Genomic DNA, 19029 nt, shown 5'->3' with positions numbered 1-19029 from the left:
ACTCGAGGTCCAAGTTTGTGGTGATTATACCGTCTCGGGTTGAAGTGTAACTAAGGCTTCAAGCTTACAAAGGTTATGCTGTCAAGGGGTGGAGCATAAAGGGGTCGTAGTTAATTGTGCTAATGCGGGCACAACAACGAGTCTTCTCATCAAAAGAGTATGCTTCTTTATAAAACTCAAAACATAAGTGCGAGGAAAGAAAACACATGGGGCCCTATAGTATAATTAAGTAATTCGTGTTGTCCTCCACCACCAAAGGTAGTGACTTTGTTAGTATAACTTGTTACACCCCAATGTTGTCACAGGTTATAATAATGGGGTCACCCCAATACAGCATAACCTTTGTAAACTTGAAGCCTTAGTTACGCTTCAACCTCAGACCGTATAATCACTGTCAACTGGGACTTTGAGTTGTAAAGTGATCTGACTTCCCAAGTGATGGCTCCATACTCACATGGCAAATGAAATTTGTAGGTCACTCAGCTCTTCGACACTACTGTAAATTCAAATATTCTTTAAAACTATAACCAAGTCTATCTTAAACACGGACAAAAATAAATTTGCAAACTTTTAAATTTCAACCACAAAAAAAAAAAAAGAAAAAATAATTTAAGAGGCATTTTTTTCTTTTCTCAAACACATCTTACATGACACATTTTCACTAATGCGACACTGAAAAAGCTCCTTATAATACGTGTTTTCAAAGAAAAAAATAACATAGATCATTAAAATTTTACAAAATCAACCTACTTTCTCAATTTTTTTTCTAACATATTTGAATAAATTAACACTTTTAAAAACTAGCCCCATACCAACAACCTCCTGCTGGAGCGTGCCTTTGACACTATGGAAGGCGCGTGAGTGCATATTATCTCCATTCTTGACAACCCTGCGACTTTAACACATAAAATTAAACCCAGCAAAAGTTCCTCGCCTCACCTACACCCAGCACCACCGAAGAACTCAAGAAACAGCTCCGATTAGATATGTCAATGGTATCTACATATTGCCCTCACTTCAGTGGGCTTCGCCGATCATCTCCCAACTTACACAATGCACCATGTCAATCTTTCCTTCAACACTTCAGCTCTCAAGCCCGTCTCCCTTCTTCTCCCAAACCTTGCAGAGCTGTTATTGCCATGTCCGGCTCTGGGAAGGTATCCTCCACTATTTTTTTTATGTAAATCTTTCTTCCGTTTTCAGGAAATTAAATGTATAACGTATAAGAAGACTCCTATGATGTTTTAGTTGAAACGGTAAACAATGATTTTTTCAGTCATTTTTCAACTGAATTGGTGTTTGATTGACTCTTGACAGCAATTTGAGGAGTTAAATGTAATATAGATGGATTGCTATTGAAACTAGAAAGGGTGGGATAAACTATTTAGTTTCTTTCTCCTTAGGTGCTTCTAAATGCAGTTTGACTTCTGCGGTAGTAGATTTAATAATAGTCCTTTTTTCCTCTTTCTCGGTGTTTATTAATGAATCTTTTTCCTTTTACTTGCAGTTCTTTGTTGGGGGTAACTGGAAATGTGTAAGAACCCTTTATCTCAGATATTATGTTGTCTATGTTCTCTAATCTCTATGTCCATTCTTGGTGTGCTTCCAATCTCAGTGGTTTGTGTCAAATATCATGCGTGGCTCTGTTTTATGTTTGTTAGTACCTACGTGTTACCGGACCAACACTTTTGAAGTGTTTTTTCGGTTTGGTTTTTGGTCTTCCTTTAAAGTTTATTGATGTGGAATCTTCTTCCAAGCTAATACTTGTCTCTTAAGTTTGTTGTGTCCCTAGCTGTGTAGACTTTTGCAATTTTGAATCAAGTGTTGTGTTTTCATGTCGGTTCAGATTTCTTTTCTTTTCGCTCCCTCTCCTCATTTTAATTTTTGCCATTCTATTACTGTATATCAAAATGCTCTGTTTTTATTGTTAATTTTGTACATCTTCCAATGGATTAAACCTGTCTCTTTGTATATTGAGGTTCTTTGAGATCGTCATGCACTTAACTCATTTCGTTATTATATTTTTTGTGTTTTTTTCCTGTCAGTATGATTTCACACTGTAATTGTTGGGCTCTATTCGTATGCAGCAACAGTTGCCTATCTATGACATTCATTCTCTTGTTTATTTTCCCTTACTGATGACGTGCATTTTGTTCTTGTAGAATGGAACAAAAGACTCCACCACGAAGCTTGTTTCTGACCTGAACAGCGCAAAGTTGGAGAGTGATGTTGGTAATTTACAGCCTTTATTTTTCAATCCATGTGCGATGTTAAATCTATTGTGGAACTAGGCTTGGGGTTTATATTGGCTCATGGCTAAAAGATTTGCAAACTTTTTATCATTGTTCATATGCCTTACTACTCCTAGACAAATGCTACTTGTGCTTTCTTGGAAGCAATTTGTATGATGTTTCTTGATTCTTTTAACTAGACTTGCTTATTGCATTTTAGATGCCATGTAGTTTTATATTCATTAGGTTCACTGATATCATGTTAAATATTATGAAGATTTCTGATATCCCCGTTTGTTGAACAGATGTTGTTGTGGCACCTCCCTTTGTCTATCTTGATCAGGTGACTTCTTCATTAACTGATCGGATTGAGGTATCTGCTCAGAACTCTTGGGTTGGAAAAGGTGGGGCTTTCACGGGAGAAATCAGGTTAGCTAACCTTGGCTTTGTGCACAAAACATGTTAATTCTTCATAATTTTGGAGCCTTTAACATAGTAATATTGGCTTTTTACCCTTCTTGGGAATATAAAACTGCATCATTTTTTCATTTAGCCTACCATTAGAAACATGTTTAAAAATATTCAGGACTTCAATTACTTCCTATGATGTCCCAATGAGTTTAATTTGTTGCCTTGATACTAGTGGAATATTTGTTTTTGCTGGTGGATAAATTTCAAATTATTTAGTTCAGACTTCAGATCATTGTTAAGCATGCATTTTATCTCCCTTAGTGCAGCTACTTCTATTGATTCATGGGAAAACTAACACAGAAGTGTCTGTTCCTGTCTTGTATCTCTTTCTCAATCCATTGCTTGGCGCAAGGTGTGGTAGTGTTGATAAGATCCTAAGATTCAGACAACTTAGCATCTGTTTTTCTATTTGATCAGTTTCGAAAACATAGTGGAAGCTGTTTGCTGACCTTCAATTTTTAGCAGTTGTGGGTATTTGGTCCTACACATGTCAGCTGGCTTGGTTGAGTTATTGTATTCTGTCTTTTATATGATTCATCTGATTCTTCCTGCAGTGTGGAGCAACTGAAAGATATTGGCTGCAAATGGGTCATTCTTGGGCATTCTGAACGCAGACATGTTATTGGTGAAGATGATCAGGTAAAAGTTTTGGCGCTTTTGTTCTTCAAAGGTTGGAGGGCATAGTTGTTTGTGGTTATAAATGCAAAATATTAAAGTATTTAGTACTGACTGAAGATTTATTTTCTCCAGTTTATAGGAAAGAAAGCTGCTTATGCTCTAAATGAGGGTCTTGGAGTGATAGCTTGTATCGGTGAACTATTAGAAGAAAGAGAAGCAGGGAAAACTTTTGATGTATGCTTCCAGCAACTGAAGGCTTTTGCTGGTATTTTGCTTGGGTTACACTTTTTGGTTTCTGTGACTTTCTTTCCTCATGAAATATCATTCTAGGCTATCTTGCAAAGACTGAAGATGGAAGCGCTGTGACCTAATCCCAATGATTCCATCATTTGCAGATGTTGTACCCGGTTGGGACAATATAGTTATTGCTTATGAGCCAGTATGGGCCATTGGGACTGGTAAGGTTGCTACACCCCAGCAAGCTCAGGAGGTACATGTAGCTGTCCGTGATTGGCTTAAAAAGAATGTTTCTGAGGAAGTGGCATCTAAAACGCGTATCATATATGGAGGTAGCTTGGATGCTATGTCATTCTTCTATGTTTTGTTTAAATTATCATGCCATTCCCATACAAGTGGCATGTAAAAGCGCAAAATAATGACTCTACATCTCTTTTGCAGGGTCCGTGAATGGAAGCAACTGTGGTGAGCTTGCAAAAGAAGAAGATATTGATGGATTTCTTGTTGGTGGTGCTTCTTTGAAGGTATATTCCCACTAATCACTCTGTTTCATAATGGTATTGATCAAATGCAACTGTCTAGTTAGAAGAGTGGTCAGGATACCGAATATCAATCAACTGGGGCAGTGCTGATGATTTCATTCTAATCTTGATGGTGCAGGGGCCTGAGTTTGCTACAATTGTCAACTCTGTAACAACCAAAAAGGTTGTTGCTTAAATATATGTAAGGTGGATTCTGGTAAATGAATAAAAGGACGAAGAGAAGCTGTTTCAGGTTGAAGCTTCATGGTGATGTATGAGTTCCAGTGTTATCCAGTGGGGTTTTGATTGCTTATTGAGTTCCTTTTCCCCAAAATAACAGGAAAAAGTATGTTGGTTCTCATGTGCTATAGTTCAATTTCTTTAAACTGCTGTGGGAAATATATATAGCTAATTCACTGATAATGATAAGAGTGCCCGCTTACTGTTTGATTCTCATTTGCTAATCTAAACTTCGTTTACTCATTTGGTGGTTTGGAATTCTGGATTGAACCCAGGGAAAGTTGCCCTTTTTTCTGCAACATATGATATCGAAATCTAGTCTCGAGAAAGATGGAAATACTGGGAAATTACAGGGAATTTGTGACTCGATTATGACTACCGAAACCTCAATGACCATTTATTGTTATGTTGTAACCTGTGTTGGTGTTGGATGCGTGTATGTATCTGATACTCGGGAGAATTTTTGGAGGATATATCCCAAATTTAGTCATGTTATGATCACAAAGGCTTAAAACAGGAAGAAATTTGTTTTGAGAGGTAAGGATAGGAGCAGTTGGGATGAATATTGATGGGTTAATAAAACACTGGACCACTTGGCCACCGGTAGGTTAGATTGATTGGATGTTGCTGACATCAAAGGCTTAAAGACAAACAGCTCGTGTCTCATGACATGACTCTAAAACCCTATACAAAGGCTTCAAAATATGAAAACGACGTTTCATTTGGGCCACAGATGCAAACTTAACACTGGGATTCTTTTCCCAGATAAAGGATAGGAAATAAACGTTGAATTTGGAGGGTGCCACTTTTGAATTGGCCTTGATTTGGAAGTTAAGTAAACAAATACCTCTGTCAAATGAGTTTGACTCCAACTTGTCAAAAACAAAACTGAACTCAAAATGGCTTAAGGCTTTGGGACCAGACAGACAGGTGATAAAGTGTGTTTTTGTCCTTGAACTTGGAAGAAAACAAAACTTGACAGTGCTTTTGTCTGGTCTTATGTTTTTATCATCATTGTTAGTTTGATCAACTTGACTAATGATTACCACTGCTTGATTCATAAGTTAACAGGTAACTTGTCTTTAGACACATTAACAAGTCGTAAGTGATTTCAATTCCACAACTTCATTAGTAAAAAGGTTTCCTTGCCTTTCATTCAAGCCCAGGATGCAGGATTTGGTTTGCTTGGGAGAAGATAGTACACGCAATAGTACCTAAACCTTGATCAATTACAATAAAACTAACACTCAACTCATTTCAGGATTTTTCTTTTTCCTATGAACCCAAACAACATAAGCTTCGAGGTTACTTTTGTGAGGGCCAATCCTTACATTAAATTTTAGTTTGCAGTTCAACTATATTCAACAAAACATTTCATTTGCAAAATTTAAAAATATTATTAATTCTGTTAAATGATAAATAACTTTCTATTTTTCTAAAAAATGGTCTTATTTCTTTCTTGTTACTAGTAAATAGACTAAATCATTAGTTTAATAGTATTTGAACTAGTCCCCATCATAGATGGAGCTGTCACCGAATTTTCGGCAGAAACCATCTCTGTGCAGACAAACATATAAATGATGAGAAGAATTCTACTGTATTAATATTTTGTTAACTACTTTTTAAGTTTTAACCATGAAAAACTACATCTATATGAAGCAAGATCCATTCCAAGTCTTACAGAAACTTGTTTTCCTAAATTTTGCAGTGTTATTTAGAACCGTTGCTAGCACAGATACTGTGTTGGATCTAACAAGGCAAAACCCTGTTAAAGATGAGAAATTCCAACACAGTTTTTTCAAACTATAGTACTACACACACATATAAAGATCATACCAGCCAGCTCTCACGAAAAATGGACTGGTACTGCAACAGGACTAACAGCAACACAATGAAAGCAGCCACCACCCAGGGTGAGGTACCTTCAGAAGGGTGATGATGAGTCCGTCGGATACGTTCCCAGGGTGATGAACCAAACAGCATACCAGAGACTTCCATAGAGGAGAGCCATCGTGCCAAGAGTATTAACACGACTGGTGTGGCGAAAAGTACCCAACTCATTTGCTGGTCGGCAGATTCCACAGCGGATTCGTAGTTAAGGTAACTTGATATTCCGAGAAATACAGATGTGAGAGAAAGGATTAGCAGAACAGGATAAGGCAGAGGAGTTAAAGAGAATAAATCCAATATGTAGTCACCTCTACTTCTAATATGATGGGCCATAAAAGAGGTATAGGTTTAGGGTATTTTCTAGCATGTGAATTAAAGACTCTATTTATAGTAAAAAGATAGACCGCACATTTGTTGATTTGGTTCCTAGTGAAATAATCAGTCTGTCTGCAGTTGTAAGCATACGGAAGAAAAATGTTAATTCTTGGAATATGGAGCTGGCTTGTCTGGTCTGGGGATGGTTTGCATTACAAGAATGATGTATAATATAATAAGATAGATAGTACTAACATTGAACGAAGAGAAGGGGACTGGCCGGGGGAATGCTCAATGCTACACTACACAACACAAGCACCTCGGAATGTGTTTTATGGTTGATCCTCCTCTAAAAATTAGCAATTAGCTTTCGTTGGTGATTATAAACATCTTATTATGATATCCATATGAGCAAATAGATAGGCGTGAAGGAATCTCAGAATAATATAGTGTATCACTAAAAGCTTTTAGATGGAGCTAATGGACAATGTTTTTCAAGTTGGAACTAGGGCATCAATCTCAATCTTATTCATGAATAATCAGAATCCAACACTTGCATTTTTCAATTACTCTTAACTATAGTCATGTTAGAAATATGGGGTAAAACCACCTCTTCTGACATAATCCCTATCCATTTTGAAATTAAACAATTATGTACTACTAATCACCTTCCTTTGTCAATTATAACTACTTTTGACTGCTATAATAACTTATCTCTCAATGTTTATATATTTTATATAAATACTGTAAGCTACGTTCGTTAAATCAAGACCAAGTATTAATGTTGTGATTGTCCTTATTTACTTTTGAAATTAATAAGGATTAAATTATTTTGATTTTTTTGAGGGACCAATTTATTCAATATTGAAATTAAGGGGACCATAAAGGTGTTTTTTCCCAAATATGGGCCACGTGTCGGCAGACCCACCTAAGGGATGAGTTCCTAACATGCCCATGACGACGGTGAAAAATAAATATAAAAAATGAAATTTTAGTATTTATACAACAAGCTCATGAATGAAACAACCGACCTTCCCCAAGCTAGCAGCCTCGGGAACGTCAGAGACGATCCATCATCCATGCTCCTTAATTTCCCTCCTAAAAATAAAATGATAAACTAGAGAAACCCACAATACACCAATTTCTACAATCATCTGGTAAGCTCCAAAGCATTTGAAATCCAATATAACAAAAGACATGAATTATTCCTCTTGGTTCTACCCAATCCGACTAATCTTATATGGATAAGTTAGCCTTTCTCGGACCAAATGTCTGGACTTTATCCCTTATATTAAGAACCCAAACGGGATCATCAAGCTTATCAATTTTCGCGAAAACTGTACAATAACATGATGCTCTCTAAAAAGTTCGTTTCCTTGTAACTAAGATGAGTTAAAAGTGGAAAAATTGATGACTTGCCAATATAACCTACCACAGTAAATGGCTGAGATCAGACTTTCCCCTCGTACTGGAAATTCAGTTTGTAATCACGTTGCAAACTGGCCAAAGTGTTTCTACAAGGACCCTCTGCAAAATTATGCATAGATGAATGAAAAAGTTTTAAGACAGTCGTGCTTTTAAGATAGGGGTAAATCAAGATGGCTTACCTCCAAATACTGTATGAAGATATTGAAGATCATTAGCTGAGCAAGCATCTATTAATGCATATACACCTGGTTTTAGAGCTTCATCTATCTCCCTGCAAATTGATTGAAAATATAGGGGAAATTGGTTTTCTTTATATTTAGCATAAGATTAGATGTAGATGTATAAATATGATCATATATAATAGTAAGCAGCACTGACTACCACCTTCTAATGCCAGTTTTATGGGGACCATATCCTGAAAAAACCCATATGTAGGTTGACAAGAACTTGTAACAGTGCCCTGCAAAGACATCTTTCTGCTGCCTTATCTGTAAAAGTTAACAATAAGTGTCAAAGGTCAGAATAGCAGGGGTTCTTATTCATGTAATGCACATGTCAAACTAGACCATCGTCAGAAATATATGCACAAGTTACATGAAACAGTTGCGGATGTGATATATACTGTCATACCTCTTCATAGATTCTTCGGAGAAAACCAGCACATTTCACTCCCTCTTGTATTTCCCATGAAAAATAACCTTTTTGGACCACTAGATCAGCATCCACTGTCTCCAAACAATGAAGAAGAAGGGAAACAGATTCTTCAAGCACAGCAATGCACCGTTCACATTCACTTGAAATTAGCAGGAAAAAAAATATTAGCATATGAATCTTCATGCAATAAGGAATTAGGGAAAAATAAGAAAAGGTAAGAAAATCGAGAAACACAAAATACATGTAAGAGCAGTCTAACATGCACATTAACAAACCAAGGAAACTTGGGAGAAAATATTCCCAAACAAGAAAAGCATTAAATGTATTCCCGTATCCATCTAAAAAGGTGAACCTAAAAAGTTCATCCCTTTTCCTTTTTCTATTCTTTTCTCCTACATTTGCCTTTGGATTCTATTTATGATTTCGAACTGCAACAACCAAAGAAAGCAGAAGGGCAGGGGGACCTTTTACGGAGTAAACAAAGAAACACAAATTGACACATACCTCTTGTGATGTTTCAGAATGGAGTACAATAATCGGCAACAAGCAGCAAAGAGGTTTATAGAGAACTGTTGGTCCAGGCCCAAAACATGATATTCCATGCTTACAGTAGAATTGTGATTTTGTTCATCCAAAAATGTGTTACTTGATACTGGTCCTTCAGAAATCCTTAGTTGATGGAATTCTTGAAAAAGTGCTCCAGGGATACGCAAAGACTGCCCTATGTGACACAGATCCAGTTGAAACAGAGCATGTTTTCCAGAAACTCTGGTCAATACCTCAATACACATAAGAACAACAGATCCCGGATCAAGGTTTCTGTCACCTTCATTACTCACAGATTTTCTGTAGAATATTAATGGACTCTGCAAGTGCAGGATTATATTGAATAGAGCAGCAACAAAGCCTCTAATGTGTCTTTTAATCACACTCAAACATTTGCGTCCTACAAAGAAGTCATGGCACCATCAAATAAGTCCAACCAAGTAAAAGAGAACATGCTGTTAAAGGAATACAGACATTGTTAAGTGAAAACTTCTGTCTAGATTTTGAGATTCATAACTATACATGGTTGATGAAAGATGAAGCAGAAGTGGTATTCTCTAACAAAACCAAAAGTTATCCAAATCCAACATAAAAAGAAAATTTAACTTTTCAGCAGATGCAGTGAAGGCTACAAGTGACATAATTTATGTCTTATGTTTACTACAATGACCATAATAGATAGTCAGACATAATACCTGAACCATGCTCAAGAAGTAGATCCAAGCAGTCAATGCCACCCGCAACAGTTGAGGAGACCATGCCACCGTTGGCACTTCCAGCGGTTATTTCATATATCCTTCCATGAGCTCCTTGTACTCCCACCAATGCTTTCTCGATAGCCTCTATTGCTGACATTAGTTGCAACTCTGACGGATTCTTAATGAACACACTGAATGACATCCTCAACCTAGCTTTGAATTCATCTAGGCAATGTGAGCCATGAGAAAGAAATGACTCGGATAAACCAGTATCATCATGGAGTATCTTAGAGCTTGATTCTCGCTCATGAGATTCCAAAGTAGCACTTTTTCCTTGTAAAGATATGCATTTTCCTATGCCCCTTAAATGCAATTCTATTAGCTTGCCATAAACATTTTCGTTCAAGGCAGAATCAGTGAACGGAAAGTGACTCCCGACTTCTTCCAAATACTTAACTGCACCATCTAACCAAACAAAAGTGAATGGTGGCGGGCTTTCAACTGAGTTTGCCAACTCCAACAACAAGAATTGTGACATGTCAATTATGAGAGATGCCATGCCTGATGACAAGAGAGGACCACCAACACGCAAATTTAGCCTTAAAATAGCAGAATAAGTAATTAATAGCTGCCTAAGTAAAACTGCTCTATCAGGATGATCACCCTTTAGCAACCCTAGCAACAAATGCTTATTTAGACAAGGAAGCACCACTAAATCATTAAAAACCAGAGAATCCCTTCTGTAATCAAACTTGTCAGAACTTTGAGAATCAGGATCACTTCTTCGCTGTTGGCCCTTCTCAAGGAACATGTGTAAGACATTACTAATAAGATCAACAAACACATTTGTGCAGAGTTTTATTTTCGAGAGAGGCTCACTTTTCCATCGTAACAATTTTGTCTTTAGCTCCCCACATTTTTCGCCCAACTGATTCAAGGCAGATGCTAAGCCCCATAAAAACCCACCAAAGCAAGAAACCAAGAAAGACATTTTATTAATATTTTCAGCTTCTTCCTCAATTCCTACTTGTGCAATACCAAGGGCTTCTTTCAAAGAAGAAAGGAAGCTCTCTGCCTGTTCCTTTAGACTCTCAGCAATAGTAGACAAACTTTTCAAGGCTTCACTATCTTTCAAATAATTGAAGCACAAAGGAGGTTCATTTAAAATACTTTGATCACTGACAAAACCAGAAAAATGTTTACAGGGTTGCTCAGAATTTCCAATGAAATCAACAGCCTGACTAAATTGATATTTGCTTATTGCAAAGAAGACATAAGATGTGTGATCCATCAATGAGAATTTCTTAGTTTTGTAATCAGAAATACAGTCCTCCGACATTGTGTCTAGGAGTTCAGTCACAGCAGATACTGACTTGAAAAGCCATGTGATAAAATATGAACCCTCAGCAACTGAGAGAAGTGAAGACAGACTAGCTTCTATATTCTCCTCACACAATGCCATAATAATATTTTTCAATGTCCTCCGACAAGTGACAAACAATTGGAAAAGCTCACAACCATATGAAGACAGTGCTCTTTGACAGAGTAAAAGCTCTGCAACTACAAGCCTGAAAATATTAAGAGACTCTTGTCAATGGAGACTTCATACTAAGTGTAAAAGCATCAGTAGTGTATGATTGTAAACTATGCATTAGATTATTAATACACATTATTTCAAATCAGAAAAGGAGGGAGAGGAAGGCCAGCTGTCTAACATAGATTCCAAACAAGAGATAGAGGGCTCACTGGTCAAGGTGGAGGACACATGTGGCTAGCTTGGAGAATGATTTTGAACTCAAAAATCCTTTTGGCATCCAACACAGAAGATTAAGCAAACTCTTACAATCTTTCACAGTTTTGAAAGGAAGGGATGTCGGATTCATAGAAGATTGCTCATTGCATGAATTTGAAATTGATCTTGTAGCTGAATCATGCTTAACATATCTTCTACCAGAAACAACCGCAGGTGAGTTATCAAGTGTGCTTAAAACCTCTGACCAAACAGGAAATGAATTAAAATTCCTGTCACTAACTGATGAATTGCCAAACAGTAACAGAGCCAAGTTCTCCAATGCATGACAAAACCTTGATGACAAATTCCTGCGAACAAACTAATAAACCAGGAGTAAACATCATGTCACAAAATAATCTCCATGAAAATTTCAGATCACTACCACGCAAGCATAAGAAAATTACAGATGGAATGTGTAAAAGTGCGAAGAGAATAAATGCGACAAAAGAAATGGAACTGCAAGAAAGAGAGAAGATTTATGAATTTATTATCTTACTTTATGATCATAGAGAGTGGAATCTTTTAGAAGACCTTGTGAAATCTGATACAGACTTATTTTCTTTAGCTGACCATCTTTTTCAATTTTATGCTTTTCAACCTGCTGAAAGCTTTTTGATAAACAAGGAAGGGAAGTCTGGATCAAAAGAGTGAGGAATGTTTTAAACTTCTTTTTTAACTTTTTAGCATCGGCATAAATGCATAAAATATCAATATTCTGGCAAATAATCCACCAAATTGCAATCGGCAAAGACTTCTTGCTCACAGAACAAATACCAAAATCCCATTTATTACTTTCATGCGCCTTTTTCTCACAAGATGTGTCATCAGAGGAGAGGATTGATGAGTGATTATTAGCAACTAATGAAAGGTATCCCAGCACAAAATCAGCAAGCTGCACTGCCTCTTGCTCCAAAACTAAGATGCGTCTTTTCAACTTTCTGTCTTTTTTGCTATAACGTGACAAATCAGCATCATCAAACTTTTGAACCTGCATCAGCTTCTTATTCTGCTCTAATAAATACTCAAGAGAGCATCTATGCCTGCTTAAATCCACTAGCCTTTGGAGAGCCATAATATGCAGTACATAAATCAGTGGACAGCAATCTTCAATGTTGTCTTTAATGTATGTGTCTGTTATGTGGTGTATAAGATCAAGAAGAGACAGTGAAGGATTAATAATCCAAGAAAAGTAGCCGTCATCAGTCCAAACTGATTTCTCCATCCAATCCCTACCAGTATACGCTGTGAATGCATCCCCCATTGCCAACGACAATTTCCGTGATGTAATGGGAGGTGTAAGGCTAATGACTTGCCTGTACAAGCTTCGGCAAGACATGTATAGTCGAAATAGGAAAACAAATATCCATTGTATTGATATTCCATATTTTTCTTTTTTGTTCTCAGCCACCATATTCTCAGAAGTCGTTCCCATGACAGAAAACAGGAACACATTGACACCATCAAGGCATTTTTCTCCCAGACTACAAATGAAAGGATAAATAGTACTTACTAGCTCCTTTATAGAAGGCCCAAGCAGAATGCAGTTTCCTGCGGTAACTGAAAGTGAGTCTAGCAATACCATATAAATTTCAGATAGCACCCTTCCCAAGAGTTCTGGTTGTTTGTGAATGCTTAGCATGCCACGATCTCTTACGTGCAATCTTTCAATTTCTTTTCCATCAGTTACTGAGCAACCAATTTTCAACCATTCCATCGATTCTGATACATCTGCAGTTAATTGCTGAATAAGTTCACTCGCTTGCCCTTCTGGTATGGATTTAATAGCATGGTGAATAGCCAATTTAAATTCTTGTGAGCCTAAAAGAACTGCCACTGATGCTGCAGTTGCTTCATTAGATAAGCATGCTGAGTATGCAAAAAATCTGGTGCAGCTCGTTTCACTTTCATGGTGGTGTGTTATCAAAAGTCTCACTGCTTTGCAGAGTGTAAAAATAGAATTATTCACCTACATCAATTACAAAGTCTATGAATTGGATTTGATCCATTTAATGAAAGGAAAGATTAAGCCATTTATTCAAGGACAAGAAATGTGAAAAAGACAGAAAGGGGAAGTAATTGATCAAATGACATAATACCCTTAAATCCCATGAAAGAAAATAAGCACTGTCCAACATGGTTTACAAGTTGTTAACAGTGCCATTCAAGACTGCAACAGTTAGAAAGTGCATATATGAAAAATATAAACTAACCTGGCGAAGTGCGCTATAAAGATTAACCAGCTGGCACCCAAGATCAAGTATTGGGGAAATCAATAAGGATTGATCTGGTAAATCTAAATCAGAAAGACTGGTCAAGTAAGAAAGTATCATGAGCCATAAGCTAATTAAATCACTCCCAATAACATCGTTTTCAATATCCAAGAAGTGCCCTACAGCAAGAAATAACTCCTTGGCTAATAAAGGAAACATTTCCTTCCGTGTCTTGCCATCTATATCCATTTCTGACAGGCCAAATAATTTCGCAGCAAATGAGATTACTGTATTATAAACTTTCTTCAAGAAATTAAGACAAGCTCCTTCTGAGATATCTTCTGTTCTTACATATACTTTTTCATGTACAAAACTGGCAACTAAACTATTAATGGACTTCAGTGTGCAATGAACATCTACCAATGAGACCCTAGCTGCCAAGTTAGATTGCATGTAGGCATCCATCTCAAGCAGGAGAGGCTCCAAAAGCTGAACAAAAAAATCAATTAGTGACTTCCGTGCTTCTGCACTGTAAGTACTAGATCTATAGTTATTATCTGGAATTGCCCTACTACTTGGAGATGGATCTGTAGACAAATGACCAGATAACTCATCTTCCATGCACCTAGTACCTCCAAATTTTCCAGCAGTCCCTGCAGCTGAAGCTCCTTTTTGCTTTTTAATTCGAGCAGCAAACAAGTGAAATAATCGTCCAATACCACTCAATACTATGTTCTTCTTTACCATGCTCTGTAGTTTGTCAAATAAATGTCTGTGATAACTTTTAATGACCACATTTGAGTCTTTTGCATCAATTTTCAGAGCATAATTTTCCACACTGCGCAAGCCTAAAAATCCATCAATATGAATTGGATGAAATAACCCATGAGATAATACTTCTTCAACCAACATCAACAAGTTCCTTGTCAAGCAAGAATTGTTCTCATTAACACAGCCATACAAGACATCTAGCAGAAGCAACAAGGGCTCAAGAAGCTTGTCTACAAAATCACGAAACCCATTTTTCCGAGTGGGCTGAATCCTCAAAAACTTGGCAAATGGCTCAAGAACCACACAAGAAAACCGCATGGCAAATGCACCTATATTGCCACCACCAAGGTTCTGAGCATGAATTTTGTGAACAAGCTGAAGCACTAGGTCAATATTGGAAACCCATAACTCTAAATTTTCATTTGACAAGCCATGTTGGAATGAGAATAACAAGGAAACACAATCAAGAAATACACCATACAATTCAAACCCTTCACCAGCAAAAACTGATTCATTTGAAGACATAGATGGATCGCTAATAAAAGACAAAACATTTCTTGCAATGTAACCAATTGCTCTTAATAAATTCCGAGAGAAATTCAAAGATACATGCAATTTCAAAGACTCTTTCAAACAGAATTCAAAAATCCGCCAACATCTAAAATCCAAACAAGCGTCAACGACTCCATCAACTTTATCAGTCTTTTGAGGAGAAATTAACAATGACTGAATCCAATCACTTAGAAAAACAATCATTCGAGATATATTCACCGTTTCATCATCTCCATCCACATCGTTTCTTACTTCTTTCTCTTCTGAATCAACAAAATCAAAAGCCAGCTCTACCTTTCTGCAACAATACACACTCCATTACTCAAAATTAAATCTTGCATATCCATTTCGATTCAAATGAAAAGAAAAGGCGAAAGAGATAATATAACAAATAAACCGAATAAATGAAGCAAACAAATTCACTTTTTTATGCTAAAGGGAAAAAAACTAAAATACTAACTTTTGAAGGTCGGTTTGTTTGTTTTGCAAGGAAAGAATTAACTGTAGATTTCTCCATGGGCGTTCTTCACTGGGATTCAGCTCCGGTTCAGTCCGCGCCGAGCTTTCACCTTCTTTTGCTTCCTTGATCAAAAAATCGTTAAGGCGGCGTTTTCTAAGACTCGATTTTTCTTGGGAACTGTTAAACTTCCTCTTGTTTTTCTTTGTTAACTTCACAGATTTATCAACCATATTTTTTTGAAACCGTTGATTACCGGAGAGGAGTGAGGGAGCTTGGTTTTGTTGCTTCTACAAATTCGGAAAAAAGAAAATAGGACAAGGGTTTTCCTGATACTTTTGTAGGGTTTTGGCTTCGGTTCTACGTACGCTGCGTTTTAATAATTTGACCGGACGCCAAATGCAATTAGCTTGCTTTACCCGCCAATTTTTTTAGGGTTAAATTATATTTGGGGCCTAAACTTGGTAACTTTTCTCATATTGGATCTAAACTTTTTCTTTGTTCAAGTTAAGTTTTAAATTTGGCAATTGTTCCTACATTGGGGCTTGAATTGCGCAACCTTTTTTCACACTGGGGCTTGAATTTTTTTTGTCCAAGTTAGACCCTGAACTTGACAATTGTTTCAGTATTGAGATCTGAACTTGGTAATTGCTCTCACATTGGGCTAAACTTTAAGGTTTTCAAGGACTAATTTGGATAAAAAAATTTCAAGTCCTAATGTGGGAACATTTACCAAGCTTAGGGTCTAACTTGGACCAAAAAAAAGTTTTGACCCCAGTATGGGAACAATTATCAAGTTCAAGTCCGAAAATATGAAATTCCCATTTTAAATAAAATTACTAATGTAACACCCCTACTTTAAAAAGAAGAAGAAGAAGAATATTTGTGGTAGAATTCCTTGAATAAGTAATCTATAAATAAATAGTAGTACAAGAAATTATAATCGTTTTTAGAGGAAACTGTCAAATATGAAAACATAGAGAATTATTAGTCGGAGCATGCGGTTAGACTAAAAATTCGGCATCGAGTAAGGGACTAAATTGAATAAGTTAGAAAAGTATAGGAACTAAAGTGCAACTATTCCATTTTTATTTTGATGAAAAAGACTTGATGACAATTTTACCATTACTTAAGAAAAATTAATGGTTTAATGATGGCTTTTAAATGATATTTTTATTAGATAATAATATTTTAATAAGTAATAATTTTATTAATTAATATTATAATACATAAAAATGGAGAAAGATGAACATATTTCTCATTTTTTTTCTTTTAAGAAAATTAAAGGGGAGAAAAAATTCTTTCATTATTTTCCTTTAAATTCAAGCATAAGGTATGATATTTTTCAAACTTTTCATAGATTTTAAATCTTTGAAGCTTATTTTACATATATGTACCAATAGTTTTTATTTTATCAAGTATATTAAAGTTGTCATTAAAGGACATTAATGGAAGCTTAAAAATCTTAAGTGAAGTAGGTACATTTTTTGAAAGGAAATGATTAGAAGATGAATTCTAGCTTGTTAGAAGTGTGAAAAGGAAATAAAAATGGATAGAAAGTCTACTTGGTACATTTGGCCATGGTGAAGGAGAAGTAGAACCTTGGCCACTTTGTGTAATATTAGTGCTAAATGATAGCTCGTGAAACAATAAATATTTTGGTGAAAATAAAATTGAAAGCGGATAATCGAGTCGAAAGATATGCGAATTTTAGACTAGGAAACTTAAGTTGTCAACTTGATTAACCATGCATATTTAAGTTTATTATTATTAGTTTTAGTATTATAATAGATAAATGATATGGTTGTATTGAATTGCTCCTACTGTAACTAAAAACGAAGCAAGCATCTTGAAGGAGAAAGGTGAAGAAAATAAGTAAAGTGATTGAAACTTCGATTTGTGCTAATATCTTATTTTCATTACATAATGTCTTATAATATTTAGTTTACTAAGACTAGTTATATTTATTTTATTTTTATGAGTTTTGGATGAGTTTGAATGATTTAGTTAATATTTATAAAATTATGTTTCGAGATGGAAGACTATGTTTTTCAAATGATTAAATTGGCAAATTCATGGTTATGATTTAGATTTGAGTATTATGTTTTAGATGATTGAGCAAGAAAATGTTTAATATGTTTTGAATTGGAAGCCTAATTTTACATTAGGCGATATGTAATTTGAACATGAAATGAAATTGGAATGAGAATTATATTAATATGGAATTGAAATGGATTATGAAATTTGGTTTTTACCTCGTTTCACTAAGTTAGACTAAATTGGATATAGTTGGCATGCCATAGAGTCTTTATATTAGAGGATTTAGAACTCTTCAATTCCCAGAGGGTCGAGGGAGGACATGCCAAATTAGCCAGTTATTATTATTATTAGGCCCAATTCCTAAAGGGTTGTGGGCAGTCCCAATTCTCAGAGGGTCGTGGATTACTCTGATAGTTATCATTGCTGAACAACTTGGGGTGGCAGATGCGTGTATCTTGTTATGAGTCTAAACCTTAATGCGATGTCTAAATCTTAATGCGATGTCTAAATTGAAAGAAAAGTAAAAACAAAAGATGAATTTATTTGAATTTCCACATTGTGCGAATTAAATTAATCATGCGAATTTGAATTTGATTAAAAAAGCTTTTTTTTATTCAGTTTGTCAATATTGTAATATTAAAGTTTATTAATATTATAATTTCCTTTTATTGTGATGTTATTAATGATATTTATAATCATGTTTTAATTTATTTTATCAATTAATTTATTTTCAATACTTATGTAATGATTTATATGATATTAGCATCACTGAGCAAAAAAATTACACAACATATAATTGTCAAGTCTTCTGTGCACAAGTAGTTAGATTCAGTAGGTCGTTCCAGTAGCATCCGAAGAATCGAAGATCAGCTTAAACAATGTTGGTAAAAAGTTTATTTTATAGTTGATATAAATGGCATGTATTTAGGCTTGTATATATATAATACTATGTACTTAGTCTCACATACGACCTAGCCATATTACTGTGTGAATATTTGTAATGTTATACAATTAGGTCCATACAGCCACAGTTAGTTACATAGCCTGGCAACACAACCGTGTGACCCTTATTTTGCATTTTTACCATATTTTTCTAAAATATTTCAAATTAGTCCCCGATTAGTTTTGAATTGTTTTTAAAGCTTTCATAAGCGCGATTTAATTCGAATTTAGTATGAATAACATGTTTTGAATGAATGATTGATAATTAATGATTGTTTAAAAAAAATTGATTCATAGGAACCTGTCCACTAGAATTGGGGGTTTACCTATGCTCTCCTTGCTTGGAAGCCTAAATTCAAACCTCTGTAGGTGTGCAAAAGAAAAAGGGTTGGTGGGAGCTGCACCCTATTAAAAAA

The 19029-nt window shown here is 35.7% G+C and overlaps 3 protein-coding genes across 3 annotated transcripts; 1 reads left to right on the top strand and 2 right to left on the bottom strand.

Moving 5' to 3' along the window:
• Positions 1-869: 869 nt before the first annotated feature.
• On the top strand, positions 870-4501 carry LOC108466922 (triosephosphate isomerase, chloroplastic-like). The gene is made up of 9 exons (XM_017767296.2): positions 870-1157; positions 1508-1534; positions 2163-2232; positions 2537-2660; positions 3257-3341; positions 3453-3585; positions 3716-3889; positions 3999-4081; positions 4218-4501. Exons 1-9 carry the CDS (start codon positions 987-989, stop codon positions 4272-4274), a joined length of 924 nt encoding a protein of 307 aa, XP_017622785.1. The 5' UTR covers positions 870-986; the 3' UTR covers positions 4275-4501.
• A 1395-nt stretch (positions 4502-5896) lies between these two features.
• Positions 5897-15996, bottom strand: LOC108466921 (uncharacterized). Its single transcript, XM_017767295.2, has 10 exons — positions 15635-15996; positions 13852-15472; positions 12138-13607; positions 11596-11960; positions 9847-11417; positions 9110-9551; positions 8582-8744; positions 8336-8439; positions 8131-8222; positions 5897-8050 (listed from the first exon to the last, which is right to left on the bottom strand). The coding sequence occupies exons 1-10, from the start codon at positions 15862-15864 to the stop codon at positions 7974-7976; spliced, it is 6135 nt and encodes a 2044-aa protein (XP_017622784.1). The 5' UTR covers positions 15865-15996; the 3' UTR covers positions 5897-7973.
• LOC108466368 (uncharacterized) lies at positions 6045-6541 on the bottom strand. Its single transcript, XM_017766692.1, has 2 exons — positions 6155-6541; positions 6045-6083 (listed from the first exon to the last, which is right to left on the bottom strand). The coding sequence occupies exons 1-2, from the start codon at positions 6539-6541 to the stop codon at positions 6045-6047; spliced, it is 426 nt and encodes a 141-aa protein (XP_017622181.1).
• Positions 15997-19029: the final 3033 nt, after the last annotated feature.

This window comes from Gossypium arboreum, chromosome 2 (genome assembly GCF_025698485.1).
Source record: "Gossypium arboreum isolate Shixiya-1 chromosome 2, ASM2569848v2, whole genome shotgun sequence".
NCBI classification, from domain to species: domain Eukaryota; kingdom Viridiplantae; phylum Streptophyta; class Magnoliopsida; order Malvales; family Malvaceae; genus Gossypium; species Gossypium arboreum.
The sequence above is the reverse complement of the archived record's forward strand: the minus strand, read 5'-3'. Positions and strand labels throughout refer to the sequence as shown.